At 44.5% G+C, this 15,281-nt stretch overlaps 1 protein-coding gene across 1 annotated transcript; it reads left to right on the top strand.

The window, feature by feature from the left end:
- The first annotated feature begins 3,021 nt into the window (after window positions 1-3,021).
- On the top strand, window positions 3,022-10,532 carry LOC126548429 (antimicrobial peptide microplusin-like). Its single transcript, XM_050196574.3, has 5 exons — window positions 3,022-3,400; window positions 4,363-4,424; window positions 5,532-5,621; window positions 6,449-6,475; window positions 10,279-10,532. Exons 1-5 carry the CDS (start codon window positions 3,325-3,327, stop codon window positions 10,354-10,356), a joined length of 333 nt encoding a protein of 110 aa, XP_050052531.1. The 5' UTR covers window positions 3,022-3,324; the 3' UTR covers window positions 10,357-10,532.
- Window positions 10,533-15,281: the final 4,749 nt, after the last annotated feature.

The following is a 15,281-nucleotide window of genomic DNA, read 5'->3' as shown; positions in this document are numbered from 1 at the left end:
ACACAGTTCGGCTGTTAAAGGTTGACAGGCTCAGTTTCCATTGGCGGCCTGTCCGGACCCAGGGATTCTTAGCACCCTCTGCTGCGTTACAGGTCTGACCGCCGCCTTGGTCAGCCGCTCCGCAGCTGCTGGGGACTGAGGGCCATTGGTTAATTGTAGAGATCATCAGGGACGTTGTGGCCGAATACTACACCAGGGAGGCTAATTCCTGTTCTGGTGAGGGAGTGTCTTTGTTCAAGCTTAGTTGGCCTTCCTAATTTGGTTGTACCTGGGTTAGTACAGCCCCACTTGCTCTCAGGATCTCAGACGTTGATGATCTTAGGAATAGAAAGAAATTAGGCCAAGCACTAGCTTGAAGCAAAGCTTCTCACCATCGAGCAAATGCACTATCTTTAGAAGGGTTAGATTCTTCACAGACGGGTCTTCATCAAGTGACAGCTCGAGGGCGCCTTTTCATATTGCTGCATAGCAATTAGACAGAAATTACCTACTATCTTACAACATATCGCTTACGGTAGCAGAGCTCTTTGGAATAGCCGGCTAAAATATCTGCCTTTCATTAAAGGGTTATCTCTCTCTCTCTCTGCTCCTCAGGAGTACATGTGAGGCGTGGTCTACTCATTTCGGGTGGACGGATGGAAAAACTTTATTGGAGTTCATCGGAACGTGCACTAGCACGTAGCGGGCCGCTCCCATGTCGGCACGGAGAGACCTAGCCTCTCCGCCAAGTCACGGGCCCGTTGGACTGTCCCTAGTTGGGCTTCAAAATCGGGACTGCGTAGGGCAACCTCCCACTTGGACAACGTAACGTCTTCGTCGCCTCGTAAAGCGGGCCACCGCCAGATCATGTGATCTAAGTTGGCAAAGTCTGAGCAAAACATGCAAGTGTTTGATGTTTGAATTTCGGAATAGATCCGGTGTAAGAGGGCGGGGCTAGGGTATGTACCGACTTGAAAGAGTTTGAGTGTTAATGACTGAGGTCTGTGTCATTCACGGTGCGGCGGCGGATACTTCCGCCTCCCCAGATAAAAGTACTTTGTGAGTTCGTTGTACGAGGCAGGGGGAACCCTTTTGTCCGGAACCTCAGCGCCGCGCTACGCAATAGCTACGCGGTCGACGAAGCCGACGGAGAGCAACGACGTCACTACTGGCACAGCCAATCGCGTGCCTCTCTTGCTTTTTTCTGCGCATGCGCATGGGGTTCGCCGAAGATCTCAGCGTACAGGCGACAGACAGACGGACGGACGTATCGGCTAGCCATATACAGCTTAGAAAGTATTAATGTGCAATTGAATGCCGCTGAGCGGCCCTTCGAGTTAGGAACTATTCGCGGGCAAGCGAGCGCGTTGAGACGCTGGCGGGTTTTCATTTGGCCTTACCGTTGTTCTCGCTGTCGTTCACCTCACTATCTTTCATTTCTACCCGCCGTGGTTGCTCAGTGGCTATGGTGTTGGGCTGCTGAGCACGAGGTCGCGGGATCGAATCCCGGCCACGGCGGCCGCATTTCGATGGGGGCGAAATGCGAAAACACCCGTGTACTTAGATTTAGGTGCACGTTAAAGAACCCCAGGTGGTCGAAATTTCCGGAGTCCTCCACTACGGCGTGCCTCATAATCAGAAAGTGGTTTTGGCACGTAAAACCCCATAATTTAATTTTAATCTTTCATTTCTGTCTGCTGTTCACCGGGTTTGTGTGGAAATCACTGCTGCTAGATAGTGTTACATCAAGAATACTTGGCGGCTCCAGTGATCGCTTCGTCTAGCAAAGGATCACTATTGACAGCAGTAGCAAAATGGCGGCCCAAAGGCAGTAGTATAGGAGTGACGTCGTCGGGCGACCAGCCTTCGGCGTCACATTCCGTGGTAACTGCAACCAAGAATATCTTGCATTTCAGATGACTAGGCGAGTTGATGATAATTGGTGGTAGGTTTTCTTCACATACTATACTTTAATGTAGTCATTATCGCTATATCATTGTGGGTGTAATCAGCTAGCAAGCTTTTTATCCTTCCAAGAGCGACAGTCCTACAAATTGTGTAGGTGGCTAACACATGCTTTTAAAAGCTGCGCACTCAAAGGAAATAACCAAGAGCGACGCATACTTTGATATATGGGAACAAATATCGATCACATTTTATTTCTAGTAATCTTCATTTTGATTTCTAGCTGTGAAAAATTTGTCAATGCTATGAAGCGGGATTGTTGGTTGCTAGAACTCACATTATATGTCCAAAATTTCACATATATATGGAAACCTACTCCCCATATATAATATTCTGGGCGAGTGTTTTTAAACACTCAAATCTGATAAAACTTCGCTATTTCAACTGCCGCAGCGATATTAAGACGGGCGAAAAAAAGAACCACAGCTCTGTGAACAGAACCACGTTACTTTAATGTTCTTTGTACACTGTCAAGAACAGAAAAGCGCAATGTTATGCAGATATACACCTCAATGAACTTAACAGCGTAGCCGTGCTTACAAGGATAGCTCCGCGACAAAACATGCATCAGATGGAGAAAGCCTAACGTGAAAGAGACGCTACTGCTATTGGCGAGTTGCTTTCTCTGCAGCGCATGTCCGCGACCACGAAGACCTTCATGCTTGCAAGCAGAGATCGAGATTCACACGTTGATCGTGAGAAAAAAGCAAGAATACCAGCAACGCAGGAGGAAAGATTGCGCAGCGCCCTTCAGCTGCACGTCGAATGTGCCAATACACTTTCGAATGAGGGTCCAAGAAGCGTGAAGAAATGGTGAAACTACAGCCATAAAGCAAATAAATGTAACCAATAACATTGCAGTACAAAGACTAAGCTCCAATGGCTATAACGCAGCGCTCAGCCTACGCACCCAGTTCCCCACTCATCCAGAAGCGCAAAGAACAAGTAAATAGCGATGCTTATTTCCTGACGTCGCGCAACTGCTGAAAGTGGGAAGCGGCGCGCGTCTTCGATGGCGAGCGTATTCGTGTCCTTGGTTATCTCACGTGCGGCGGCGGCAGTTTTCAGATGCAGTGCGTGCCGGTTCATAAGCGGGATACGTCAATGAGAGCGGGAGGATGTTGGCACCGTCAGGAATCGCACGTGTGACTTGTTCCTGACGCCAGTTCTGACCAATGGAGCCGAAGTTGCCTCATTATTTCTCGTGCGTGCAACGTCTGTCTGCACCCTGTGTAGGTGGCAACTAGCCTGGGTTGCAGCAGCTCCACAGCAACGTTTTTAGCGGTATAAAAAGGGGCCCGTATCGCCCCTAGACACCACTAGCTTCATTTGAGCTTTTCATTTCGCTGTGCCTATATTGTGAAGAGCCAGAGAGTCACCATGAAGGCGTTTCTTGTCTGTGTCCTGCTCGCTACTGTCGCCGCTGTGAGCTTTGCTCACCACCTCGAGCTCTGCGGTGAGTATACTGGGTGTGGTTTATAGTGCATGAACCAAAATACCGACAGGTGCTATAGGACTCAGTGGGCGTAGCTTTGCTTTTCTACCTTTGGGGATGTTTTTTTTTCAAGATTAAGAAATTTATCATGACCCTTTTGAAAGGAAGTTCAGTTTGGCAATCCTTCAGAAGTGAGAGTATACATATGCATGCCCTTGAAAGGTAAACGTTAATTTCTATTGCAGTGCCCGCGATGGAGAAAATCATATTTGTTGGGAATACTGGGGCCGATGGCGCATTAATGGAGCGACGAGTTCGAATCTTTTAATAATTTAAATTAGGGGCTTTACGAGCCAAAACCACTTTCTGATTATGAGGCACGCCGTAGTGGAGGACTCCGGAAATTTCGACCACCTGGGGTTCTTTAACGTGCACCTAAATCTAAGTACACGGGTGTTTTCGCATTTCGCCCCCATCGAAATGCGGCCGCCGCGGCCGGGATTCGATCCCGCGACCTCGTGCTCAGCAGCCTAACACCATAGCCACTGAGCAACCGCGGCAGGTTCGAATCTTTTGTCATGACTTGGGCCGTCCAAGTTTTCTTTTTCATTCGCAGCTCTGTGATACCGTTATATATGTCACATTTGCGTGGTGCACATAGAAACATATGGCCGTAATGGACAGAAGGAGATTGGTGAAGCCTCGGCGGCCGCATTTCGATGGCGGCGAAATGCGAAAACACACGTGTACTTAGATATAGGTGCACGTTAAAGAACCCCAGGTAGTCGAAATTTCCGGAGTCCTTACGGCGTGCCTCATAATCAGAAAGTGGTTTTGGCACGTAAAATCCCATAATTTAATTTTTAAGATTTGTAAAATCGACGCGTATTATGTGCCGCTAAAGTATATCTGCAACAAGCGCGTTCTGATAAGTTTCTGTTATGTCTCTCCATGACGACAGTGGGCGATTTTCTTCTGCGCAGATAAAAAAGACGGACAGCTGAAAAATGAACTGCAATGCATTGGACTCCACATCTCACGAGGGGTAAGAACAACAGCGATATATGTATTGCAGATTGTGATTCGAGAGTACGATGGCGTGTTAGGTTTATTTCCGTTCCTGAAGCGTTAATTCAAGCTTCTGAGCTTTCGACGAGAGAGTTAGAGGCCCAGATGGAGCTCCGGGAAGCGCATGGCAGAATGATGTTTCGCTGCAGGTGCTACAAATCATTAGCCTACTTGTGAACATAGTATACTGTAAATATGTGATGATGTAAATAAGTGACACGTTACTTTAATGGACGCTGCTCTCCTGTAACATCATCTTACAGGCGATATTGCAGTTAGTGAACAATTATGATAGAGAAAATTTTGTCCTAGGACATGGAACGACTCCACATCTGTTTTTTTTATCTTTTTTTTACGTGGAGGCGAATAAACAGCCCCATCGAACGAAATGAGGTCTGAATTTCAACCTGAGACACACAATTTCGAGCAGTGAGGCTCATGCAAAGGCAGAGAACACGCACAGGCAAACGCAGACACGACTCACATTCATGCCAGCAGTTATGAAGTAGAAGTGAAACGAAGAAACTTTATGTGTGTTTAAAGAGCATGCCTTGTGTTTATTGAGTACGCACGCATGTCCTAATATTTTTTTGGTCACATGACAATGCGTGCATGTGTGGAATATGGCTCTGTAAACGTGCACGCATGTTTCTCAAAGATAAGCGTGCAAACACGCACACAAGAAGAAGGTTAAAGGAAAGCAAGACTAAACGACACAAAACACAACTAAACACTTTTCTTTGCTTCACCTGACCATGTTTGCACACCTGTATGTTTCAGTAACAGGAATCCATATACCAATTCACTCTCCATTGCGTCAGTTAAAACGCGCATATTTTGCACGGAGTTCCGATTTGGATGTTCTTTTGAATCAGTAAGATATTCGGCTTAGCACGGATTAGTCAGTATTCGGTTTGGTTGTGTGCTGGTTAAGTTCGCTGCGACTGTTAGCCAGCGCTGTTTATTATGAGCCATTCTTGCGTACGAGCGGCTTTGTGTTCCAATCCGATATACACTGAATGAAGCGCGAGTAATTTTCGTGTCTACCGTATTCAGCTTAACTTTCCCTGGCCATTTAATGCAGGCGAACCAAAGCTTTGACAAGGCGTTGAAGACTCTCGGCTGCCAGGACTGGAGCTGCGTGATCCGGAAGCTCTGCGTCGGAAACAACCTGGTGAGTTCTTGTTTCCTCTCTGGAAGTTTTGAATACACACGATATATACTCGCGCAGTAAGGCCTTATTTATGTCTCCATGCGAACTGCCCAGTAAGACGTCAATGTAATGTAGTGTTAGAGTTTGTGGCCCACAATGTTTGAATAATTTTGTCCTCCAGGAGCGTTTCAATGACGAGCATAGAAGAGAACATTATTCGAAATATAATGAAAACGGCTATCATGACACCAAAAGCGGTTTGCACGGGTGGTTTCTGCGCTTTTTCGAGAACAAGCAGGCCCGAGTAGCTGTGGTAACCGAATTGGTATTTCCTTTCTCTTCGACAGCTTGTTCTGAACGTCGGATAATGAAGTTAGCTCTTTAGGTAATACAAGTTTGAGAATTAGGAAAGCTTAAAACAAAAAGAAACTCTGCGTCATGCAATGGTGCTGCATGACCAAAGCAGTGGCTCTCCGTAAGGAAGACTTAACGAACGTGGAGGCAAGGCATTTGCCTTTTCTTTTCGGAACACTGCTGTGAAAGAAAGCCAGCAGAGATCCTGACCTAGCGCAGCAGAAATAGTTTAAATCAATCATACTATTAGCAGCTTTATTCTTTCGTACGAAGAAATTGTGAATGACAATAAAATGAGGTCATTCTTCAGTCACTTCGACTTCGTTAATATTTTGGTAACTGCTGAAGATAGGTTTGTAAATTGTTGCTCTACATTTTATACAAGACCGAATGCCACCGTATTTTGTAATAAATAAAGGGGTGTAATCACACCAAAAAGTAGTGCTTAATACCTTCAAAGACTCATGGAATTATCGTCTACTTTTCTTCAACAGGAAGCTGCCATGGCCAACCACTTCACGGTGAGTCCATCTGCCACAACGTGGACGTTAGAATTTATGGAACCACTTGCTCTAAACCTTCTAAGGGTTGAGAGCCACTGGCAAATGTGCCCTTCTATTTTTTACTACTGCTTGTTTCGTTTGCCAGAAGTGAGCGCTAATAAAAAAGGGAAAATGAACTAAAATGTATTTCGAGAGAAAAAACAATGTAATGTAATGTAACAAAAACACTGTAAGGTGAAGTGACAGTTATTTACTTTTTTAAAGTTTCAGCCAGGAGAAAGTTTATCAGTGATTCGTTCCTGAACGTGCACGTATATTTATTACGGACGGATAGTGCGGGAATATCATGCTCCTGGTTTAGTTTCCAATTCACACAGTGCTAGCGGCTACTGACTGGCGGCGCAAACTGTTGATCTCTTTTTAGAGCGCAACCGCAAGAATGAAAAAAAAAAAGACCGTGCTGAAAAAGTGGTCACCGCAAGTGCCACTTTTCACTGCAAGAGAAATAAAAGCAGCGTCACGACGAAACTTTGCAGAAATTCGACGAATGTTGTGTGCGGGGTGATCACGTTTATGTTTTGCGAAATTTTTAAAAGCAAATAGCATAATTCTTGTCCTGTTCGAAGAGGCGAACACTGTACTAGCACGAGAAATCAAGACATACATTCAACTACTAAAGAAAAAGTCAGTAATTAACTCCCTGATTAATTATTCTACGGCACATATTGCAGATAACGAATTGTAGCCGATTAGTTTCCAAGACCTATTCACTTGGAATTATCCATGAGGATAGCAGTTTCGAGATATCGATTCCCAAGGTGTGGGGGGAAATACATGGGCAGAGCTTTCTTTACGACGTTTTATGGCGCATATCTCCGAACTGGTGTCATTCTGGAATATAATTACAAGTGGATACGCCTTGCAAACTCACCGGATTCAGTGAGAAAATTGCAATATGTGCCGTAAAGTAATGAATTAAGAAGTTAATTATTATTTTATTTGTTATTTATTTGAATATGTAGTTCAGTTTCTCCTGCAAGTAATGTTCGTCTCTCTGAAAAATCCAACTTAAGGACCAGCGTTATGATATATGCAACAGGTGATCTTTAAAAAATTGCTAAACTTAAAACTGATCACCACTTATAATATGATGGCCGAATTACAATAAGTGTCGGTTACTTGGAGGCATCGTAGGCAACGATTTTATGCTAATTGCGAATGAACGCAATGATGAGGATAAATGCAGCTGCTGCAGGAATAAATTAAAGAGCATAGAAAAATAAAACTTCTACTAAAGAGAAATTACCTTGCAATATTTACTAAAGGAGTTAAAAAATTAGGCCATAAAAGGAAAGTAAAAAAAATATAGAAGTAGCCCAATGTGAACCTCTCCAAACAGATCAACGAGGGACTAGAATGATAGCGGTAGAAAAATAAAAGTTCTAAAATCTGATCAGGAGAAGATTTCGCAGGAACAGCCCACCTAAATTAGCATCTAAGTGTTTAACTTGAAGCTTGATGGTCAATTTAGGGAAGGCTCAAGAAAATGTACAGTGCGGCCTGCTGGGAAAACTTAAAATGAACTTAAGTTGCTTTAAGCTAGGAAGTAAAGATATGTAACTAACATTTTGCAGAGGTAAGCTTCAATCTCTTCACGAGGCGATATATTAACTTAAAACGGTATTGAAAAGTGGGAAATCTGAGGGGGTCGCACTCAGATACGGTGGCAGCGCCGGCAGAGGACAGATCACGTGAGCAGCCTGTGTAACAAGTACTGAATCGTCGGGAGCGTTGGGTCATGTAGGGATGTCTCCTTGGTGGAAAAGTCTGACAGTATCGATTGATTTTGTGTCGAATGATCCTGCACCGCGACGTAGTCTTGGAAAAGGTTGTTACTAAAGTTATTTTTATGGAGCTATAGGCCAAGCTGGTTCGTTTCCACTTAAACCATCTTTTTTTTTTGACAGCTGCATCCTGTTGTTGGTTGAATATGTGTAAGGAGATGGGTGTGCCCTTCCGAGGCTCGACGGAAAGAAAAAGTCAGCTTTGAGTAAAGTCATAGCTTGCGCTGTAGTTCTTGGCTACACGCACCAACCTGATGCCGATATGGCACTACGATAGGCGGGCGAGTCGGCAGATTTTCATCATGTTTACAGTTTAGTGCAACGGCAAATGCGATCCACGCCATGTAAACGGAATCCATGAAAACGGAATCGAACCCTCGACCTCTTGCTCTGCTTCACAAAGGCTTAGCCAGAGAGGCACCACAGTGGGCGCGCGGAATTAAAACAGCGAAGTCACGTCTACCTTACCAGGGAATCACCCCAAAAATTATTTCATAGAAATTCTCTGCGTGCGGGACAGCGGCAAAGCACTCGTAAAATGTGGATGTGTCCCTTCGAAAACATGTACGCATTGCCATTTTACAAAGCCGACAGAGTAGGCGCAAACGGATCCTAAACTTGACATTATACTCATGGAATCTGCTATTGAATCTTTCTTAAAATAATTATTGGACTCATTGAAACTTGCCTTTCTGCAAATTCATGTGCGTGGGAGGCAGAACTGCTGTTTATACCGAACGAAGCTTCAGGTGCACTGCATCTGGTTTCGTACGCACGAATCAGTTCTCATGACAGATTAGGTCGTAAGAGCCACCAGCCAAAGGTGTTAGCGAACACGTTGTTATCGAGGGTGGCCGACCAATGAGAGAAGGTGCCTTTGAACGAGTCACTTAATGGTTTAGACCCTGGTTATAGGGTTTAGACCCTGGGTTTAGACCAGGGTTTAGACCCTGGTTTAGACCCTTAATGGTTATAAGGTGGTTGCACTGCTACGTCGTAATTTCTAATGTGTTGTACCAATTTTCAAGTAAAAGAGTGATTGTAAAGCAGTCGTTATTTGACATATTGGTTTTTAGGAGCTGCACACATCAGACTGAAGTACACTGAACTTTAGAAAGGGAACGGAGCAAGGAAAGGAATCTCCATGCTGATGTGGCATGTTGTCTGTGGGCTTGCGTTTGAGCATAGAACATATTATTTCTACAGTAATGTAATATATATGAACGAGAAGAAAGGAAACCGAAGGGCCCGATTTTTATTACTCATATCACCAGAAGTCAACAAGCAAAGAAGCGAAGGACAGAATAGAGGAAATTACTTGTACTTAATAATTGAAATAAAGAAATGGCAAATTAATGGCAATGAAAGTGGATGAAGAAACAACTGGCCGCAGGTGGGGCACGAACCCACCTCTTCGCAACACGCGTGATATGCTTCAGCCAAGCGAGCTAGCACCGCGCCGTTTTCCCAACGACTTTCCGGGGTATTTACGTTTTACTACTAGAACTAACACTGTTAGTGTTAGCCAGCGCCACCACTCACAAACCTTGGCGGCTGATATGGCAGCTCCTATGTGCGGCAGGCGTCACGTGTGCGTTAACTTTATGGCTGAAGGCAACCGATAAATAAACCCACACATGCTATCTGAAGGGTTCAATGCTGCCGGATTCGAGATCCTCAGTATTTAATGAACGAGAAAAAAGGAAACCGAGAAGGAAAGCAAACCAACAAAAAAAGGACATGAAAGACAGCGCAGGGGAAATTACTTGTACTTATTATTTGAATTAAAGAAATGATAAGTTGAGGGAAATGAAAGTGAATGAAAAAAAAAAAAAAAAACTGGTAGCTGCTGGGAGACAAACCCAGGTCTTCGCAGGATATATATATATATATATATATATATATATATATATATATATATATATATATATATAGACACTTTGTATATGAATCCTCCTTTATTTCTTATATTTACAGAGGCCTCAAATCGCGGAGATTCACAGTGCTGCCACCACGTGCGATCCGGAAGCCGGGCACCACCACCACCAGCACTGAATGTTGTCCAGTTTTGAATATATTCGAGAAATTAGCCTTCCATGGGCTGAACGTTCCTACACTGTCCAGAGGTGTGCCATCGAGGGACTCCGGCCAGCTTTTATCGCTGTTGTAACGAAAGGTTAAAACTTTTTACCTTTGTTGTGTTGAGGGCAAATAAAAATACTTTGCCTGGACCTTTATCGACTCTTTCTGATCATTTGTTAAAACGTGGAAACGCACACTCTCAATTTGGTGCTACATTTGAGTGCGAAGCATTCTTTGTCCAGTGTTAGTAGATCCGTCAGTGACCCAAATGGTCTGCTCGCTCTGACCACCGGGTATGTCAAAGTGGTCGTGATGTCATCGTAGCAGTTTTTCTAACCGTATATACAGGGTGATAGTATTTCAGTTTTTTTGCAATTTAAAAAAAAAATAGTCTGTTGCCGATAACAGAATTCGTGAGCTGGATTATGCCGGGCGGCGGACATTATTCGCACGAGAAATCTGAACACATATTCAACTACTTAAGAAAACTCCACTATTTATCTTTTAATACGAATACTTGACGGTACATATTGCAATTTACGAATTGTAGCCGGCGAGTTTGCAAGGCCTACACACTTGGTATGAATTTCTGGAATGACGCCATTTTGGAGATATGCGCCACCAAGCTTGCTCTAAAATGCACTGCTTTAACAACACGTTATTTTATACATTGAAGCATAAAAGTAACTGAACAGCCATGTACTTCGTTGCACACTTTGCGAAATAATATCTCGAAACTGGTGTCATCCTGGAAATTGGGTACATCCTGCAAGCTCACGGGCTACAATTCGTAAATTGCAATATGTGCCACAAAGTAATTAATTAGGAAGTTAATGAGTTATTTCTGGTAATTACTTGAATATGTGCTTCGATTTCTCGTGCTAGTAAGGTACGCCTCTTCGAGTAAACCAGCTCGGGACGAGAATTAGGCCGTCTGCTACAGGCAACTTTATATATTATATAAAACTTACACGTTATTCCCGTGTATGCCAATATATGCACGACATGACATGAATGACACGGCATGACGTTCATTATATTTGGGCCACTAGGCATGTGGTCCGAGTCGTCTTGCCGTCGAAGTCGTTCCTTTAACTGGATATATGTAGTATATGCATGACAAGAAATGCATGCATAACATGACATGAGTGTCATAAATGGGATGGCGTGTATCTGATGGCATGCTCGTGCTCATAATGCCATCGTGTTCGTTGCTTTAAATAAATTTATATCAGGGTATACGCATGACATGGCATGCATGCATGAGATGAATGCCATGACATGACATGATATTTGGGACACTAGATATGTGCTCTTGTTTGTGATGGTGTCGTGGTTATTGCTGTAACTGGATTAATGTAACAGCGAGCAGTCTCACGCACCCTGCTACCAGAGGTGGCCACAGGACCGCCACCATTGAACATCTTCTGAGTCGTGAGCAAGCAGGCATCAGCCGTCGCACGCAGCTCAAGCAACATTCCCGTGAGAATCCGGGAATCACTTAGTATTATATATTTAAAGTGAAGACCTGAGGGAAAACGTGTTATGTCGTGAACAACAAGCGCTGCGATAGAGACTTGAATGTGTGCGATGAGACTCAGCGAGCTTCGGTCGCCTCTGCTGCACGAGGAGTGCTCGCGTTCATGAACCTTCGTCACGCGCACCTTTCCGCAAGTCAAGCACAAGCTCTAACACCAGGCTGGAGAGGCATCCACCGGCAAGGACCACCAACTGAATGCGGCAGTGACCTCCAGGCTAGCACAACCTGCGGCAAAAACGCAGCGTTACGGTCACTGCTGACACAAGATATCAGGGAATGTCGATCTTTCGTGAGCATGCAAGTCGGCGGGCCCGGCGAATTGTCCTTCTGCACTGGGAATCATACAGCAGGCGAGTGTTCACTCGGCAACTTCCAACATTTTCGTCCATGCGGGCACCAATACATTTTAATCTGCTCTGTCAGCAATTTAATTATCTGATAAGTGCCGGCGACAAGAATTACGCGATCGGAACCAACCACCGTGGTGGAAGCTGGTTTCAAACAGGCATTTTCTGCAGGCGCACACACGCCTATTCCTGAACAAAGTTTTGCACACACAGTTAATGACGACAGGCTCACAGCCGTAGCAGCCCTACAGATGCACCGCCGTAAAGTCTAGAAGATAGAGGGTAAAAGCATAGATCAGGCTGCCACAATCGTCGCCTCCACACGGCAAGAATGGATGCTATTAAGGTTACAACGCAGGTATAATGGATAAATGAATGGCGTAATTTCACTACAGTGTATTATAAGGGTGCTGTGTGTTCAGGAGCGCACGCACTGTGCATTGCCGTCAGGCGGAAAGTTGGGGAAAAAATAATAAATTCTGGAGTTTTACGTGCCAAAACCACGATTTAATTATGAGGCACGCGGTAGTGGGGGAATCCGGATTAATTTTGACGACCTGAGGTTTTTTAACGGGAATGTGGGGAAAGATCCACGAGAGGCTTCCTCTTTTGCTGGGGAATTTTGACTCTTTTGAACCTTAATAAGGTGGCTTTGCGTAAATATTAGGGAGGACGAGGATGACTCGAACCTATTAAAAGGCAGACTTTGAGGAGCAAAAGTCCCCACATCTCCCACGCGCCATTCATGCATGCGCGCTACGTACGCGAGAAAGAAGGTCTCGTGAAAGGTCCGGCGCTCTGAGTGCAACGCGGCGACAGCAGCGCCGACGCGAACATCCGTCGTGCATTCCTGTTGCTGTCAGTTGTGGTGGTTGCTCGCGGTGTGTGTGCTAAATTCTGGAGTTTTGCGTGCGAAACCGCGATCTGGGGCCCTATAACGTAAAACCATTCCAATATGTTTTTATTCCAATCTCCTGACGTTAAATTTGCGTAACCGCCTACGTAGGCATAGCGTGGTGAGCTGCAGCTTTGTCTGGACAGCCCAATCACACGCTATCCTTATTTACAGGAGGTCAGATTTGTTTGCTTTCAAAGCGTATAGCATTGCCTATCTTGAAGTATTTTCCTTATCTAACTGGCTGACAAGAGGCGAGGAGCACGCAGAATTGGGAAAGTTTCAGTGGGGCCGCACTAGGGCAGTGAGAGTACATAATCGGATGAGTGGGATGGAGCCTTCGTTTGCAATTAGGCCGCTTCCGCATGCTTAGCTTGCGGTGGCTGCTCGAATATCGCGGCAGCATGCAACGGAAGCTTAACAATGCTGCTAAAAGCGATCCTCGACAATGAACAGTTGACAGAGTGACGTCTTATACCTGCCAAAAGGGCTCGACAACGTTATACTGCCAAGTAAAAATTTCGTTATACGAAAATAAATCCGTTCTCCAGATCAATATCAGCCTATTCTGAAGAAATCTTCGGTTATTTTCGGCAGATTAATTAATTTCAATGCGTTCACGTCACGTGCACATGGTGAGTTTGTCAATTTTGTGACGTCGTGGGGCAGACAGGCAAAGGGGGCGGAGACCAAGAACAATTGACGAATAGCGGAGGGCTAATGGTGTAAAAGGGCGTACAGAAGGATTTGATTATATTTAATTTGTTGTGTCTAATCAGGTCTGTGTCTAAACTTTCACTACAGTGTTTTATAAGGGTGTTGTGTGTTCAGGAGCGCCCGCGCCGTACATTGCCGTAAGGCGGAATGTTGGGGAAGAAATCTTAAATATGATTAATATATTAAATTAAATATTAATATGAAATATTAAATTCTGGAGTTTTACGTGCCCAAACAACGATTTCATTCTGAGGCACACCGTAGTGGCGGAATCCGGATTAATTTTGACCACCTTAGGTTCTTTAACAGGAATGTGGGGAAAGATCCTCGAGAGGCTTCTTCTCGCGTTTTCCCGACCCAAAAAGACCCCAGAGAGAAATGTGAGGACTTTTTGCTGGGGAAGTTTGCCTCTGTTGCACCCTAATAAGGTGGATTTGCGTAAATACTAAGGACGACGAGGATGACTCGAACCCATTAAAAGGTAGACTTCGAAAAGCAACAGTCCCCACATGACTCACACGCCATTCATGCATGCGCACAACGAACGCGAGAAAGAAGGTCTCATGAAAGGTCCGGTGCTCTGAGTGCGAAGCGGCTACAGCAACGCCGACGCCAACATCCGTCGCGCATTTCTGTTGCTATCAGTAGTGGTGGTTGTTCGTAGTGCGTGTGCGTGTGCGTCGAAGTTTGTTTTTGTGATTTCTTTTTTCTCTGTTGTTTATGCGCTCTAAGTGATGCGTTCATTTCAAATAAAGGCTTGCTTTTCACTGAGTTACTCGAGCTTGAATTATACACAGCGGTTGTCAGCGCAATAAAAAAAAGCTGCTTGCACTCAATTAATTTCCTCATGATTGAAGAAAGTTTAACAATATTCATATCCTGCAAATATACGATGTATAGCCATTGCGACTTCTACTGCTAACTATCGTATAAATTTTGATTCGATACTGCGAAATATTACGTAACAAGTGGACTTGCGCTCATTTTCAATCTGTTTAGTCTTTCTTGACCTCCCTCAGGCAATACTCCACATCAAAGCATATGAGAACACCGATTAAAAATAATAATAAAAGAAAGCTATCACAGTTTCGCCATAAGCACGAAGGAAAGAATTTGATAGCAGCATTTTAGAATATTACACGAAGTGTGAGACTGGTACATGTTACTGCAGCTGTAGAATTGAGTTCTTTGGTTTTACGTGCGAAACCATGATTTTATTATGGGGCACGCCTTAGTGAGCCTGCGACGTGAGCCTGCGTCTGGATTAATTTTGACAATTGGGGCATTTTTTAATGTGCCCTCAATGCACGGGACATGCATAGTGCATAGGCGTGCAAATAAAATGACATTATTTTCAGGTTTGAGCTATATTATTCTTTCGCCCTGTCACACTTTGTTT

The sequence above is a fragment of the Dermacentor andersoni genome, chromosome 1, assembly GCF_023375885.2.
Source record: "Dermacentor andersoni chromosome 1, qqDerAnde1_hic_scaffold, whole genome shotgun sequence".
Classification (NCBI taxonomy): Eukaryota; Metazoa; Arthropoda; class Arachnida; order Ixodida; family Ixodidae; genus Dermacentor; species Dermacentor andersoni.
The sequence above is the reverse complement of the archived record's forward strand: the minus strand, read 5'-3'. Positions and strand labels throughout refer to the sequence as shown.